General features: G+C 42.1%; 1 protein-coding gene across 1 annotated transcript in view; it reads left to right on the top strand.

The window, feature by feature from the left end:
• Positions 1-686: 686 nt before the first annotated feature.
• UBA3 (ubiquitin like modifier activating enzyme 3) overlaps positions 687-15269 on the top strand; it is a 71454-nt gene continuing 56871 nt past the window's right edge. Inside the window, exons 1-3 of the mRNA XM_082265575.1 lie at positions 687-730; positions 824-862; positions 12504-12624. Of these exons, the coding sequence (XP_082121701.1) occupies positions 711-730; positions 824-862; positions 12504-12624 (180 nt within the window). The 5' untranslated portion in view covers positions 687-710. The remainder of the gene's footprint in view (positions 731-823; positions 863-12503; positions 12625-15269) is intronic.

Genomic DNA, 15269 nt, shown 5'->3' with positions numbered 1-15269 from the left:
GTTGTTATGAAGCAGGTGGTGGCAGCATCCTAGCAACCAGCTCAGTGACGCTGTCCTGCGTTTGCAACCACTCATGCTGTGGCCTGGCTGACAACATTCTAGCAACCAATGGAGCTGTATGTCATTGGTTGCTATGATGCAGACAGCTAGATTGCGTAGCATCATTGGTTGTTATGTTACAGGTGGTTCCAGCACCCTAGCAACCAGCTCAGTAACACTGCCCTGTGTATACAGGGTAAGGTTAGTGAGTTGCAGGTAAGATGTAGTGGACACGGCTTCTTCCCCTCACTGGGTGCTGCCTAGGACAATCACCTCAGTTTGCCTCATTGGCAGCACTCTCCCGCATACAGTGCCTCCTCCGCAATAAAAACTCGCCAACAATCTTTTGTAAACTCAAATTTTTTTTTTTTTTTTTTTTTGTAAACTCAAATTTAGTTCCATCTTAATTGACCATAAGTCATTTTTATCTAACAACATTTATTTCTTTACACGAACACATCAAAACGGACCACAGAAGAGAAAATAGAACACAGGAATGCATCTCCATTCTCTCATCTGCATACAGTGTTGCTCAGATTGTCTGTTGTTAATAAAGTTAGTTTAAAGAAATAAAAAAAAATACGGCATGAACAGCTTGTGGCCTGTCAGCGCTGGCCCCGCCCCCTCGCCCAGGCCCGGTGCACTGTGGGAAGTGACAGGCTCAGGCGAATATGGCGGATGCTGAAGAGCCGTGAGTATCTGTGTGTGTCCAGCTAGGGTCCCCTCTGTGTCCCAGGCCGGGAGGGAGTGAGACCCTTCTTTTATTCTCTCTCTCTCTTTTTAGGGAGAAGAAAAGAAGGCGGATAGAAGAGCTCTCTGACAAGTTAGTGCTGGCACAGGGGAGGTGTTAGAACATGAAAAGAGGAAACCCTCTCACACAATGCCCAGGATACCCATAGGGGAGAGAGAGGCGGGGCTACCTGTCAGTCACGTGACCTGTAGACCATCACAACACAATACTGACCAATGGGGCTTCACTGGAATATAGAGTGCAATGATTGGTTCATTTTAAGGACATGTCCACCTAAACTAAAATGTGTACCAGGATGGTTACTTTGTGTGTTTTATTTTTATTATTTTGTGGTTTAGTCCTCATTTACAATGGCATGTGTTTTCATGTGTTGTGTTGGGGCCTGATACACCACAAAAGGTATATAAACTATTATTTTTGTAAAGTAACACACTACAGTATATGGTTATCAGGCCTTGCATTTTTCACCCCCCCCCCCCCCTCCCGTACTTACCTCTGATAAAAACCGAGCTGTTGGGAAATCCCGGCTCTTCTCTGTCAGTGCTTCCAGAATGGACCAGATCCATTCTGATTGGTCAGCACTACCCCTTTGACAGCGCAGACCAATCAGAAATGATGTGGTCCATTCTGGAAGAGCTGGGATTTCAATCCCTCCATCACTGGACCGGCTGTGGGGGTGCTTCCTGCTCAGGATCGCCGGGAGGTAAGGACAGCAGGGACCAGGGGGTGCGGAGCGTGTCTGATGTTCACTTTTACAATTTTTCTGTAAAGGTGAATTTACCCTTTAATAATGAATTGCCCAATTAAAACATTAATGCACTTAATGGTGTGAACAGAGCCTTATTGTTAGGGCAAGCATAGACTGCCTTTTAAAGTTTGTATAGGTAAGCGATGCACCTCTGCCATACATTAACTTTTCTACATAGTTTACCATTAACCTCCCTGGCGGTCTGATTATTTCAGAATTTCTGTGCTGAAAGCGGTACATTGTTTTGCATAGAAATCTGTTGTTTTACATTTTAAAACTCCCCTTCCCCTGCGATCCCCCACCTTCCTCCCCCGCTGTCCTTCCGCTGTCCTCCTGCTGTGTGCTCGGCCGATGCCGGCACCTGTCTTCCAGTTCCCTTCCCTGTGAGCGTTGTGACGCAGGGGGGTGGAACCGGCGACAAATTCAAAAATATAAATACACTAAGAGCCAGTTCACACTGGGGCGACTTGTCAGGCGACCTGGTCGCCTGACAAGTCGCCTGCCATAGATTACCACAGGACCCGTTCTAATAGGAGCGACACAAGTCGCTCCGACTTAGAAAAAGGGTCCTGAGCTACTTTGGGGCGACCTGCATTAACTTCAATGATATGAAGTCCGTGCATGCCGCTCCGAGGTCGCGGTGCGAGCTGCGCACCACGACTTCACAGGTCGCCTGGCAAAGTCGGGTCGCGCCTATGTGAACCGGCTCTTAATGACATGATACAAAGCTGTGATCCTAACAGATTACACTGTATCATGTCATTTCACCACAGGATTTCACCTGGGGACTTTTCCAGTGCCCTGCCTGTGCTTTTCCAGTTCTTTGTGCCTGGAAAATAGGGAACGACCATGGCCTCCAAAAAGCATTATTTTTGCTCAAAAGCGCTTTTAGAAGAAGTGGAAAACAGCAACAGCGAAACAGAGTTACTTGAAGAACCGAGCGATTCATGGGAAAATTCGTCATCAGGTACGGAAAGTGACGACAGCGTTGATTCTGATGTCTCTTTCTGGAAATTTTGAAGAATCATTTGATATACTTCCCAAATTCCACAAGCTATGTGCCAGAAAGAGAAATCAGAATCGTCGCTGTCGTCACTTTCCGTACCTGATGACGAATTTTCCCATGAATCGCTCGGTTCTTCAAGTAACTCTGTTTCGCTGTCGCTGTTTTCCAGTTCTTCTAAAAGCGCTTTTGCGCAAAAAAAAAAGCTTTTTGGACGCCATGGTCGTTCAAAAATTTCCAGGCACAAAGCACTGGAAAAGTCACCAGGTGAAATCCTGTGGTGAAATGGCATGATACAGTGTAATCCGTTAGGATCACAGCTTTGTATCATGTCATTAAGTGTTTTTACACTTTTGAATTTTCCGCTGGTTCCACCCCTCCTGCGTCGCAATGCTCACAGGGAGGGAACCGGAAGGCAAGTGCCGGCAATCCTCCTCACAGTCTCTCCCCACTCTGTGCACGGCTGACAGGGAGCGCAGGGAAGGTGAGTAATGTTCTGGGGAAATCCCGAGTGTTGCTCGGGGTTACCGCTTTTGGTACTAAAAATTAACCCCGAGCCACACTCGGGAATACCGCCAGGGAGGTTAGAGAAGAATACCAGGTATGGATATTTTATACATAGTTATGTTGGTCCAATGTAACTATCTGTACACTTTACCTAGCTGATGCCCCTGGAAGCTGGAATCACTGGAGTAGATACAGCTGCTCCAGTGACCTCCTCTTGCTTCTCGGTCTCACACCAAGCAGCTTCCCTGCTGCATTCTGAACATAGGAGGTTGATTGCTCAGCATTCAGAGAATGTTTTGCTTTTTCTGAATTAAATTAAATGGTTTCTTATTTGATGAGGTGGTGACATCACTGCCTCGCCTCTCCACCCCCATCCATTTAAAGAATGCTTTGCATTCATTCAAAAAATTCAAAGCAATCACTAAATGACACTGGTGCCAAGCGACTTACCACCTGTGTCCAGAATGCAGCCGGAAGCAAATGGAGATTTCTGGAGTGGAGATGTCTACTCAAGTGATTGGAGATTGCGGTGAGCATGTGTGGGATGCGAAGCAAAGCAGGTGGAGCTTTACTGGCCTTTTACCTGCTGTTTATACTATACTTGACCTTTGGCAAACTAGCAATCCTGGCGCTGGGGACAGCTTGGCAGAAAGAGAGAACACTCATCTGCTCCTATGACATTGTCTTTTTCTTGGCTAAAGCAGCAAGGTGTTGCTTCATCGCTGCTGACTGGTAGAGATGGGCTCAGGCGTGTTCGGGATTATGCCTGGGCCCATCTCTACGGTCTCATGAGCAAAATTCTGCACCGTTTTGTTTTCAATATTTATTAAGAATTTTTGAATTCTGGACCATTTTGGCCAGCGAGGAAATAACGCTGTAGGGTCTGGTGGGTGATTTCTTTAGCAATCTGTTGCAGACGACTTTTCACCAGCGTCAAGATTTCCAGTATGACACCGCACTTCTAGTGGTTATTATTGTGGTTAAAAGGGCCAGACTTCCTAAAAGAAAAAAAATCCCACTAGATACCGTCTATTTACAGATGTTCAGAATTCCAATAAAATATTATACTACAAACTCTTTTTTTTTTTTTTTTAATAAAATAATAAAAGATAACAAGAAGGTCAGGAGCAAAGTATTTTATATCTGATTGTGCATGCATGTTAAAAAGGCTTGATTGCCTATTATTTAAAAAAATATTAAACATCAGCACAGAAGTTCCCCTAAAGTTTAAAGCCTCGTACACACGCAACGATTATCGGCCGACCGATCGTCCGACTTTTGTCCAGAGTGGTGTTGTGTTGGTTGGAATGTGCCTAGACTGCACACTTATTTTCTCGGCCAACAAAAATCAACTTCAGAAGTGATGTCATGTGCTGGTTTACTTTCCGTGTGTTTTTTCTTCTCTGAGCATGCCCAGACTTGCTCATCAGATTTTTGTCTGCCGAAATCTGTACTGACTGACGAACAATCGGCCGTTGTGTTCACGGCCAACAAAAATTTTATAGCATGCACACCAGATTTTTTTCAGCCGAAAAGTCGGAGTCGGTTGTCGAAAGCATCATACTAACAAGCCGAAAATCGACCAATCTGACGTTGGCCGAAAATTCCCGGCCAATAATCGATGCGTGTGTACGAGGCTTTAGGAGGAATATCAGTTGGTCTGCTGGGAATGGGATTATCAGTTAAGACAAATCAGTCCCATTCTGCGGATATTTTTAGTATTTGGATCTATTTATTCTTCAGAGGTTCAGGCAGAATGTAGTCCTTTTTCTTGTCCTCCTTTGACGTCAAGTGCTACTAAGTTACATAAAGGGTAGCAGTGTCTGTAAGTGTTAAAGAGCATGAATGAACAGACATCAATGTAAATAAGCTAGGCCTAGGATGCCATTCTGAACTCTGAAAATTCAATACTTTTCTGTAATTTTCCTCTCCTGGTGCCGATACATTGCAGCAGACATATGGTTGAAGCTCCACCCCCTTTCAACCCACAGGACCAATTATAACTTTAAAAAAGATTGAAGTAGAACTATAAGTAAAACTTTCTTTTTAATTTTGGATAGAGTAATGGAGGGTTCTAACCAACGTAAGGTTTATTTTTGCCATCTTTGTCCCATTGGGGAGATTTCCCTTCACTTCCTGTTTCATATATGGGGCAGGAAGTGAAAGGAAATCCCTGAACATTAAGCAAATCCCATGGGGACCCCCAGGTAACCAGAACTGGTGTACCATTGTAAGATTTCCTCTTACTTTTATGGGGACAACTGAAAATGTGGGATTTTATTTTACTTTCAATGCTAATGGTAAACGGGCACAGATGGCATTAAAAACTGACCGGTGTTCTAATCCCCCTCCACTCTCTAAAACTAAAATAAAAGTTTTGCCTTTAGTTATACTTTAGGCCAGATCCCAGGCCCCCTCTTCTCTTTTTGTCCTTAAGACTTGCTGGATCCAATCTACTGACCTCTAGCTTCAGCCACTTTGAAGTACTCCAGGCAGGTTCATGCTCTCCTGTTTTAAGTCCTTAGGGGGTGGAGCTTCAACCATATGTATGCTGCCATGTAGGCACCAGGAAATCAACATTATACTGCATAGGACAGTTTTATTTGGGGTCGGGAGTTGGGGGAGCAGCTACTGCTGCAGGAAATAGCTGCCAGTTCCAGGAAGTGGTCAGGAAGGAAAACTATTATATTGTACATTCACATCAGTCCCTTACCCTCAAGGAGCTCACAATCTAAGGTCCCTAACTCGCATTCATACATACACATATTGGTGCTGTCACTGCTAGTGTCCCCATTACATCAGGAAACTTATAGGGCCGGCCATTCCACCCAGAATGTATACTAGAATACCTTTTGGATGCTTTTGACGTTTTACGCTGGCCATATACAGCTCAAATATCAGCTGATTCCTGCTATTTCTGCTAAAATTTTAGCCATATATTCACATATTTCTATTTATATTTTTTATATTCATATATTTCCGCTTCCTTACAAATGCAATGCATTCATTTTTCTTTAATGCAAAACAGTTAATAAGCTAGACAATGGATCCATTCAAATAATTGTTAATTCGTGCTTTTACAAACGAATTCCTATTCCAGCGGCCATATCTCAACTGGTGAGAATGTAAAAGGTAACATTTTTATTAGTTAGTATGGGCAGATTTTAGAAGTCAGCCCAGAAATAGAGACCACTTGAACCACAAAGTACCTCCAGCATTTTTGTTTAGGTGGATATCCTCATTTGGTATACTGAAACAGTATTAATGCTTCATTTTCCTTTATGTGGTTTTATTACTTTTTTTTTCTTCAACTTTTTGTATATTTTGTTTTCCCCTTGTTTTGTAGGCTGTTTAATATTTTGAACTATCTCAGCTATTTAAAATTAAATTAATTTATTATTGGTGATAAAAACAATAATTAGCCTTTATTGTTTGGTATTACTTAAAAAGTATGTCTTATTTTTTCTCCTGACACCCTGATGTTTTAGAATTATTCAGTTTGTGATTTGTTTTAACAAGTATACAGGTAAAGGTTTGAGGCTTATCAGAAAAAAAGAAAACCTTTTTAAAAGAGCAGTTAGGTATTTAAGGGCTCGTTCACGTCAGCAGATGCGCATTATACTCGATATAACGTGTGTTCGCTGGTGAGCGTTGTGTTGGGACAGAGCATTGTGTTGTTAGAACATATTGCACTGTTTACTTTTTTTATTGAAATGTTGCCAAACGACATTTCATTCAACTTTATGCACCGACTTTGTGTTGTTTTGTGCATTTTTCACTAAGCACACCACTACACATGTATTGTGTGAACAAGCCATGTAGAAAATATATATATTTTTTTATGTCTTTACGTGGAGTCTGCGTTGATCTGTGCTCAATGCTGCTCAACACACCTGGTGTGAACAAGCCCTTACTTTTGAAAATACTGATTGCTTGGCTGATTTAGGGCCTTCTTTCAATGCTTTGACAGCCACTGGCCTGAAAAAATAGGTTTTCAATTTTAACTTCAAGCCCCATTTTACTTTACTAAAATGTAGTCTGGCTACATTAAGGGTACATTGAAAAGGTATATGGTTAACATCTTACTTGTAAAATGGTTTAATTTATCTATAGAAAACGTTCGTTCTGGTATACATTGCAGAGAAGGATTGGCTACTGAGCACTATTCTCTTCAGTGGTCCAGACTTACCTTCTGCTGAATCAAAGTTAGAACTCTTCAATCAGTAGGGAGCTTAAGATTGGGCTTACTAGAGACATTGACCATATACCTGCTGAACTTTAGTCAGCTTATAAATGCAACGCTTGAGTGCCACCCATATAGTAGGGATCTATGCTTCTATCACTATAGGGAATATAACTTAGGTACTTAAGTTATAACTTGTATATAAAATTTTAACATATATATTTTATATACTGTGTATATATAATTTAAATAACCTTATAACTTAACCTGTATAACTTCCATGCCTTAAGCTGAATACACACTATACAAATTTTGTTCGATTTTTCTTTAGATTCACCTTCAACTATGCAGTGCAAGGGCGTGCCAGATTGCATACAAATTGAAAGTGTTTAGGTTTGACCTCATATTATATGGTTTTGGTAAATCTAAAGGAAAAAATCTAAAGAGAATTGTATAGTGTGTATCCAGCTTTATTCCTCTCTGACAGCGGTGTTCCTTTCTACTTGCATTCCTGTCTTCTAATATGGGTTGGCCCCTTGACGTCCTAACTTGCATTGCAGGACAGCTGGTCCTGCATTATACCGCATGACGTTGGTGAGACTGTGGCTGCACAACCAGAGAAAAGGAGTGCCCTCCTTATATTTGAGGGTCAAACATCCCCTAATATGAGGGGCATACAAATATTTATTTTTTATAAGCTGACTGAAGTTCAGAATTTGAAAATGTAGAGTGAAGTTTTGAATCTGGCTTAAAACTAAGAAGAAAGCAGCAAGGCTTAGACTTTACAGCATTTCCCCATTAGTGAAAGAGCCGACATGGATTGCCATGTGGTTAAAATAAAATACCAAGTTTCCATAGCCCTTAAGCTTGACATACACTATATTGTCAAAAGTATTGGGACACCTGCCTTTACACGCCCATGAACTTTGATGCTTAGTCTGTAGGGGTCAGTTTTGAGTTGGCTCATCCTTTACAGCTATCACAACTTCTACTCTTCTGGGAAGGCTGTCCACAAGGTTTAGGAGTGTGTCTATGGGAATGTTTGACCATTTTTCCAGAAGCGCATTTCTGAGGTCAGGCACTGATGTTGAACTAGAAGGCCTGGCTCGCAGTCTCTGCTCTAATTCAGCTCAAAGGTGTTCTATCGGTTTAAGATCAGGACTCTATGCAGGCAAGTCAAGTTTTTTCACCCAAAACACACTCATCCACACTATATTGCCATAAATATTGGGCCAGCCCTCCAAATCATTTGGTGGAGGGGGGATTTTGGTGTGGGGTTGTTTTTCTGGGTTGGGCTTGACCCCTAAGTTCCAGTGAAGGAAACTGTTAAGGTGTCAGTATACCAAGGCATTTTGGGCAATTTCATGCTCCCTTCTTTGTGAGAACAGTTTGGGAATGGCCCTTCCTGTTCCAACATGACTGCGCACCAGTGCACGAAGCAAGGTCCATAAAGACATGGATGAGTGAGTTTGGAGTGGAAGAACTTGACTGGCCTGCACAGAGTCCTGAACTCAACCCGATAGAACACCTTTAGGATGAATTAGAGCGGAGATTGAGAGCCAGGCCTTTTTGTTAAACATCAGTGCCTGACCTCATGAATATGCTTCCGAAAAAATGGTCAAACATTCCCATAGACACATTCCTAAACCTTGTGGACAGCCTTCCCAGAAGAGTTGAAGCTGTTATAGCTGCAAAGGGTGGGCCAACTCAATACTGAACCCTACAGACTAAGACTGGGATGCCATTAAAGTTTAGTTTAATGTGGTTGTAAAGGCAGGTGTCCCAATACTTTTGACAATATTGTGTGTACATAGAGCAGTTGTCTAGACACATCCTTTTAGCTTTTGAGTGCAAAACAGATCAAGGCAATCTACCATAAATAATGTTGAAGAATGAGGTGCGCAAACAAAAAATGAATCTCCAGCAGCAACCGAAACTTTAACCTTGATAAAGTAAACGTGTGATGTGCAAAAAATGGGTGCGCTAGATGTGAACAATGTGTGTTGAACCAAAAGGGAAAACACAATGAGCAAAATACCTAATATATAAATATACCCAGATATTATAAATGGTGCACAATGTGAACAAAAACGTGCTATAGAAATATGAGCAGTCCAAAACGAGTCCAAAATGAAAAAAAAGCTGAAATCTTCTTGATCGTGAATGAAGGTGAAGAAGAGGACGTGCAAACACCAAATCCCTCTTGGCACCCACGTGTAAAGAAAAGAGAGGTAATACCCTTACCAACTCAACATATTAAAACACTTCAGAAGATGACACCAGCCAGTGTAATAGATATAAAGTCCTGACCTTTCACTCTTCCACCCGATATGTGGTATATCAAAAACTCTTACCAAAGGCAAGTATTTCACAGGTCAGATGGTGAGTGATAATGTTCTCCAAATCATCAGGCAAATTATCCTGACTAGCAGGCAGTGAATTTTCTTGTAAATCTTGTCCTGACTCCTGTTGCTGTGTGGGGGTTGGTCTCTCTCCTATACCCCTCAAACTCAGTGACAGATAGTGCCCAAAAAAGAATGGAACAGGCGATGCGATAAGAGTGCATTACCTCTTAAATGACCTTATTAAAAAAGGTAGAACACTTCTCCATTCCCAGTCGATGCCTCATCAGGGGAAATGCGTCGGGGGAGAAGCCTGCGCCATCACCACCCGTGGTCCATGCTGCAGAGTGGCCACATATGAATTTGCATTTCCCTATTCAATCAACTTAACTGTTAGTGTTCTACCTTTTTTAATAAGGTCATTTAAGAGGTAATCGCCTGTTCCATTCTTTTTTGGGCACTATCTGTCACTGAGTTTGAGGGGTATAGGAGAGAGACCAACCCCCACACAGCAACAGGAGTCAGGACAAGATTTACAAGAAAATTCACTGCCTGCTAGTCTGGATAATTTGCCTGATGATTTGGAGAACATTATCACTCACCATCTGTGAAATACTTGCCTTTGGTAAGAGTTTTTGATATACCACATATCGGGTGGAAGAGTGAAAGGTCAGGACTTTATATCTATTACACTGGCTGGTGTCATCTTCTGAAGTGTTTTAATATGTTGAGTTGGTAAGGGTATTACCTCTCTTTTCTTTACACGTGGGTGCCAAGAGGGATTTGGTGTTTGCACGTCTTCTTCTTCACTTTTATTCACCATCAAGAAGATTTCAGCTTTTTTTTCATTTTGGACTGCTCATATTTCTATAGCACGTTTTTGTTCACATTGTGCACCATTTATAATATCTGGGTATATTCATATATTAGGTATTTTGCTCATTGTGTTTTCCCTTTTGGTTCAACACACATTGTTCACATCTAGCGCACCCATTTTTTGCACAATCTACCATAAATAGTTGTTATATATTTATATGGCAGGGGTGTTGGTTGGCTTGATTTGAATAAAGTACATGTAAACCCTAACCAAATGACATTTAATTTGCTAAAGCACCTTGTACCATAAACCACCCCCTTGGCCTTTTTTTTTTTTAAATAAAATCCAGTACTGATTTCACCATTTTTTTCATCTCAGTGCTTTGTATTGGCTCAGCTTCTCCACCCCTGCTTCACCTTTCTGCATTATAGCTGGGGGGTGTTCGGTGTAGGAGCAAAGAGTATACAATGGAGCAGTAGTAGGCAACCTTGGCACTCCAGCTGTGGTAAAACTACAAATCCCATCGTGCCTCTGAGCCATACCTGTGCCTGTCAGTCTTGCAGTGGCTCATGGGACTTGTAATTTCCCTACAGCTGGAATGCTACACCTGTAGTAGAGTCCCAGCTCTGAGGCTGCTGACATGGCATCCATAAAGATGACACTCAGCAGCAGTCTCAGGGCGTTTGGATGTCTACACAAGGGAGGGATTTCCAGGTAAATAACCTAAATGCACATTAAACCTTATAAAAAGATTTTTAATCTTTAATCTCCTTATGCAATCAAAATCTGGTTGAAGTTCCTAGAAATCTGTTTTATAGCCTTGCTGTATTGCATGGAAACTTTAGGACAAGTTTTTGATTTGTTTCCTGGATATCTTGTAGGTGTCCTTTACTAACAGCACCAGAATTTTCCCATTTCTTATAGTTTGTCCCTTTTCATCCCTTACAGCTTTATTCTCCTCCTGCTGTAAATCTAAATCTTACTCTGTTCTTTATTATAGAAGTAATATGAACTCAATAACTTTGATTTGCTATCTCAATGATTACCACGTGTATTGCTAAATGTTCTATTGTTATGTAATAAGCAGGATTTCATTTTCTGTGAATGTTATTTTATTGATGGTTAACTTATGCTTATAATAAGCCATTATATATGTTTATGTATTCTGTGGGCATTGTGGCTAGGGCTTAAAGTGGACCTATAGCCTACATACAACTCCCATGTCTATCCTGACCAGTCTGATTTAAATCTAATAAATAGGAGGGGAAGTAGGATCTTTGTAATACCTGTGCTGCAGAAAACCTTACATGCAGTTAATCGCTTGACCATTTGCCTAGGCATTTGGTCATCTTACCTCAGCTAAAGCAGCTTGGAGGCTAGACGAGCCAGACAGCCAATGTGGTTGATTCACTAAAACTGGAGAGTGCAAAATCTGATGTAGCTGTGCATGGTAGCCAAACGGCCTCTAAATTCAGCTTGTTCAATTAAGCTTTATTAAAAAAAAAAAAACCTTGAAGCTGATTGGTTTCTGTGCCGAGATGCACTTTCCAGTTTTAGTAAACCAAACCCCAATGGCTTTGCCTGATTTCTTATCTTCCTTTTCAGCTAAGCATATGAAAGCAAATGCCTAGGCATATGGTCACCTGGCTATCCATTATAAGGACTTGTGGCAGGATGGGACAGATGTATTTATTTTACTATAGGTCTACTTTAAGATGTCCAGCTCAGGCACATATAGGCCAATCTGGGACATATCCTACTTCTGCGGGCACAGTGTATAATCTCTGTAGACACTCTCTGGCTGACCATTCCGGGGGGGGGGGGGGGGGGGTAGAAATAGATCATCCCAGCTTATTTCCAGATAAGGCCTTGTTGGTCCTCTGAGGTGAGTCTAGCACTGTCGGTTTCTACACAGTTCATAAATATATATGTTCTCCCTATACAAGCACGCTTCTTCATGTCACCATCTTCAGAAAACCTGCTTTTGTGGTTGGATTTTCTAATTGCCATCCAATGCCTATGATTTAATCACCTGTCCTTTCCAGAGATCGTTTTCTGTAAATACTGCTTTGTTGTAGAATAATGTCAGTGAACTGTATTGTGTTCTATGCAGAATGGCTGTGGATGTTGGGTGTGGGGAGACTGGAGACTGGGAAGGTCGCTGGAACCATGTTAAGAAGTTCCTCGAGCGATCAGGACCTTTCATACACCCCGCGTTCGAACCAAGCAATGAAGTGAGAAACCACATGTTTACATTCTTTTGTCTATAGCTTTGCACTCTGGCTAGGTGGAATGAGAGTGAGACTTCTTATTTGTGTCTTATAACAAGTGCTATAGTATGATCCATTGACATTGAGAATAGAGCTCAACTCCAGGCACATTGCTAAATGCACAGATTAAATATACATATAGGAGTTATCCAACCTACTAAAGGATTTGTGTGTGTGTCAGTTTAGCCCTGATATTTCCGTAGTTCTTCCTCATAGGATGGCCCTGTCTGGCAAAACAAGAAACAGTTTTTTTTTTTCTTCGCATTGAAGTTGCATATAGGCGACATTTACATGAGCGTTTTGCTACGGTGCAAATGCCAGTGGTAGGAATCTACTGATTCCTGCGGCTATGTTTGAGAGAAGTGAGCAACTAGCTGCAGTTGCTGAGTGCATACACTTCAGTGACAGGTTGGCGGCCACTGCAGCTTATCGAGTCTGTTCACACTGTGTCCAGCAGTGATTACAGCGGGTAATGCGAACAGCGATTACCACGGCAAAAGGCATATGCAATTGTAGCCTAATGCCTCGTACACACGCAACGATTATCGGCCGACCGATCGTCCGACTTTTGTCCAGAGTGGTGTTTTGTTGGTTGGAATGTGCCTAGACTGCACACACATTTTTTTTTTCGGCCAACAAAAATCTACTTCAGAAGTGATGTCATGTGATGGTTTACTTTCCGTGTGTTTTTTCTTCTCTGAGCATGCCCAGTCTTGCTCATCAGATTTTTGTCTGCCGAAATCTGTACTGACTGACGGAAAATCGGCCGTTGTGTTGACGGCCAACAAAAATGTAATAGCCGCACACCAGATTTGTTTCGGCCGAAAAGTTGGAGTCGGTTGTCGGAAGCATCATACTAACAAGCCGAAAATCGGCAGATCGGACGTTGGCCGAAAATTCCCGGCCAATAATCGATGCGTGTGTACGAGGCATTAGCTACATTTGTGGAGATGATCAACAAATCCCCCCCCCCCCCTCAGATCTTGTCTACCCCAAGACTGTGTTTGGACAATGAAAGGAGAAGCAATCAGATTTATGAGCTTAGCATCTAAGCACTGAAACACTACTGAGTTTATTTATGTGCTGCTTCTTCCTTTCCTAGTTTAGGCTCAGGGATTGCAAGAAGGTAATACAAAGTCATATTAAGATACTTACTCTGCTTACATTTAAAATATATATTTAACAATGTTTTGATTACAGAACTGCATTTGTGTGTGATATATCTGCCTGGAGTTCAGCCTTAAGAGCAAACTAGTGATAAGAGAATTATGGGGCAACCTTTGCTGATCTCCTCCTTTGAAATGCTGGTTTGTCTGCCAGATACAAAATGATACACAGATCAGAAGGTATGCATTTAGCGCCGGTTCACATACACGCGACGCTACTTCCCGGGGCGACCTCCGAGATCGAGGTGCGAGCAGCAGCGCTGCTAAAGTCTATGGTGGTCGCCTCCTGGTCGCCCCAAAGAAGCTCCGGACCCTTTTTCTAGGTCGGAGCGACTTGTGTAGCTCCTATTAGAACTGGTCCGCAGCTTCCCTATGGGAGGCGACCTGTGGCGACCTGTGAGGCGACCAGGTCGCCTCACAGGTCACTCTAGTGTGAACCGGGGCTAACTCTGGCTTCACTTGCCTCTGGTTTGTTATAGATCAGCCTTTCTCAACACAGAGGAATCCTTGAAATAAATTTCTGGTCTTGAGGAACCCCTGTTAAAAATGAAAAATCTACAACTCATGACACAGTGTGACAGTCAGTGGGAAGAATGCTCCTAAAGGGCCGTACACACTTGACTAAAATCGGACGAAATATCCTCCGATTTTTCTCTGTCTTCTCAGCGTTCATTACCGTTTTTAGTCGACAGTGCATAAATGTTCACAAAATTTCTCGTCCGATTTTTCTTTTTTTTTTGGCACATTTGTTCGTAGACTTCCGGGTTGTCAGCAACTTCAGATCATGCGCGGTCTTTCGTATCCGATTTTTCACGGACGTACTGCATACACATTAAACGAAAATCGGACGTCTGGGGACGGGCGAAAACATTTTTGGTGTTTGTCCCTCCGTTTTTTTTCGTTGAAAATGTCGGCATCGGCTGCTGAAAGTTGTGTACACACTAGCCGAAAATCTGACGATTTCACCTCGGGCGGGAATTTTCGGCAGATTTTCTACTAGTGTGTAGTGTGTACCACACTTTACTCTTGTCATCATTGGGAAGAATTCCCCCCTTACAGATAGCTAAAAGGAACAATGGTGTCATTGGAAACCTATCTGAGAGGCAGAAATTGCCCATTGCTCAAGGAACCCCTAGCAACCTCAGGAGGAATCCTGGTTGAGAAACCCTGTTATAGATCCAAATATTGATTTGGAAACGGTTGAGGTCGGAAAGAGACAAGCATCTGGAATTTTCAGGAGGAGGTCAGCAGTGTCAGTCCCATTGTTTCCTTCATTCCAGTTTCACAGGAAAATAACACTGCCTTTTATTTATTTTTTTTAAATGTATGAACTATGTGTTTTTGTCCATGTATGTTGTAAGTAGTTTAAAAACCTTTCAAATAGTCATCAATTTCAGCTCTATTGATATTCAAGCCTAGCTCCACTTTTGTTGAAAAAAACAT

Source organism: Pelophylax lessonae, assembly GCF_965119305.1.
Source record: "Pelophylax lessonae genome assembly, chromosome: 8".
NCBI lineage: Eukaryota > Metazoa > Chordata > Amphibia > Anura > Ranidae > Pelophylax > Pelophylax lessonae.
This window is presented reverse-complemented; position numbering and strand designations above follow the sequence as displayed.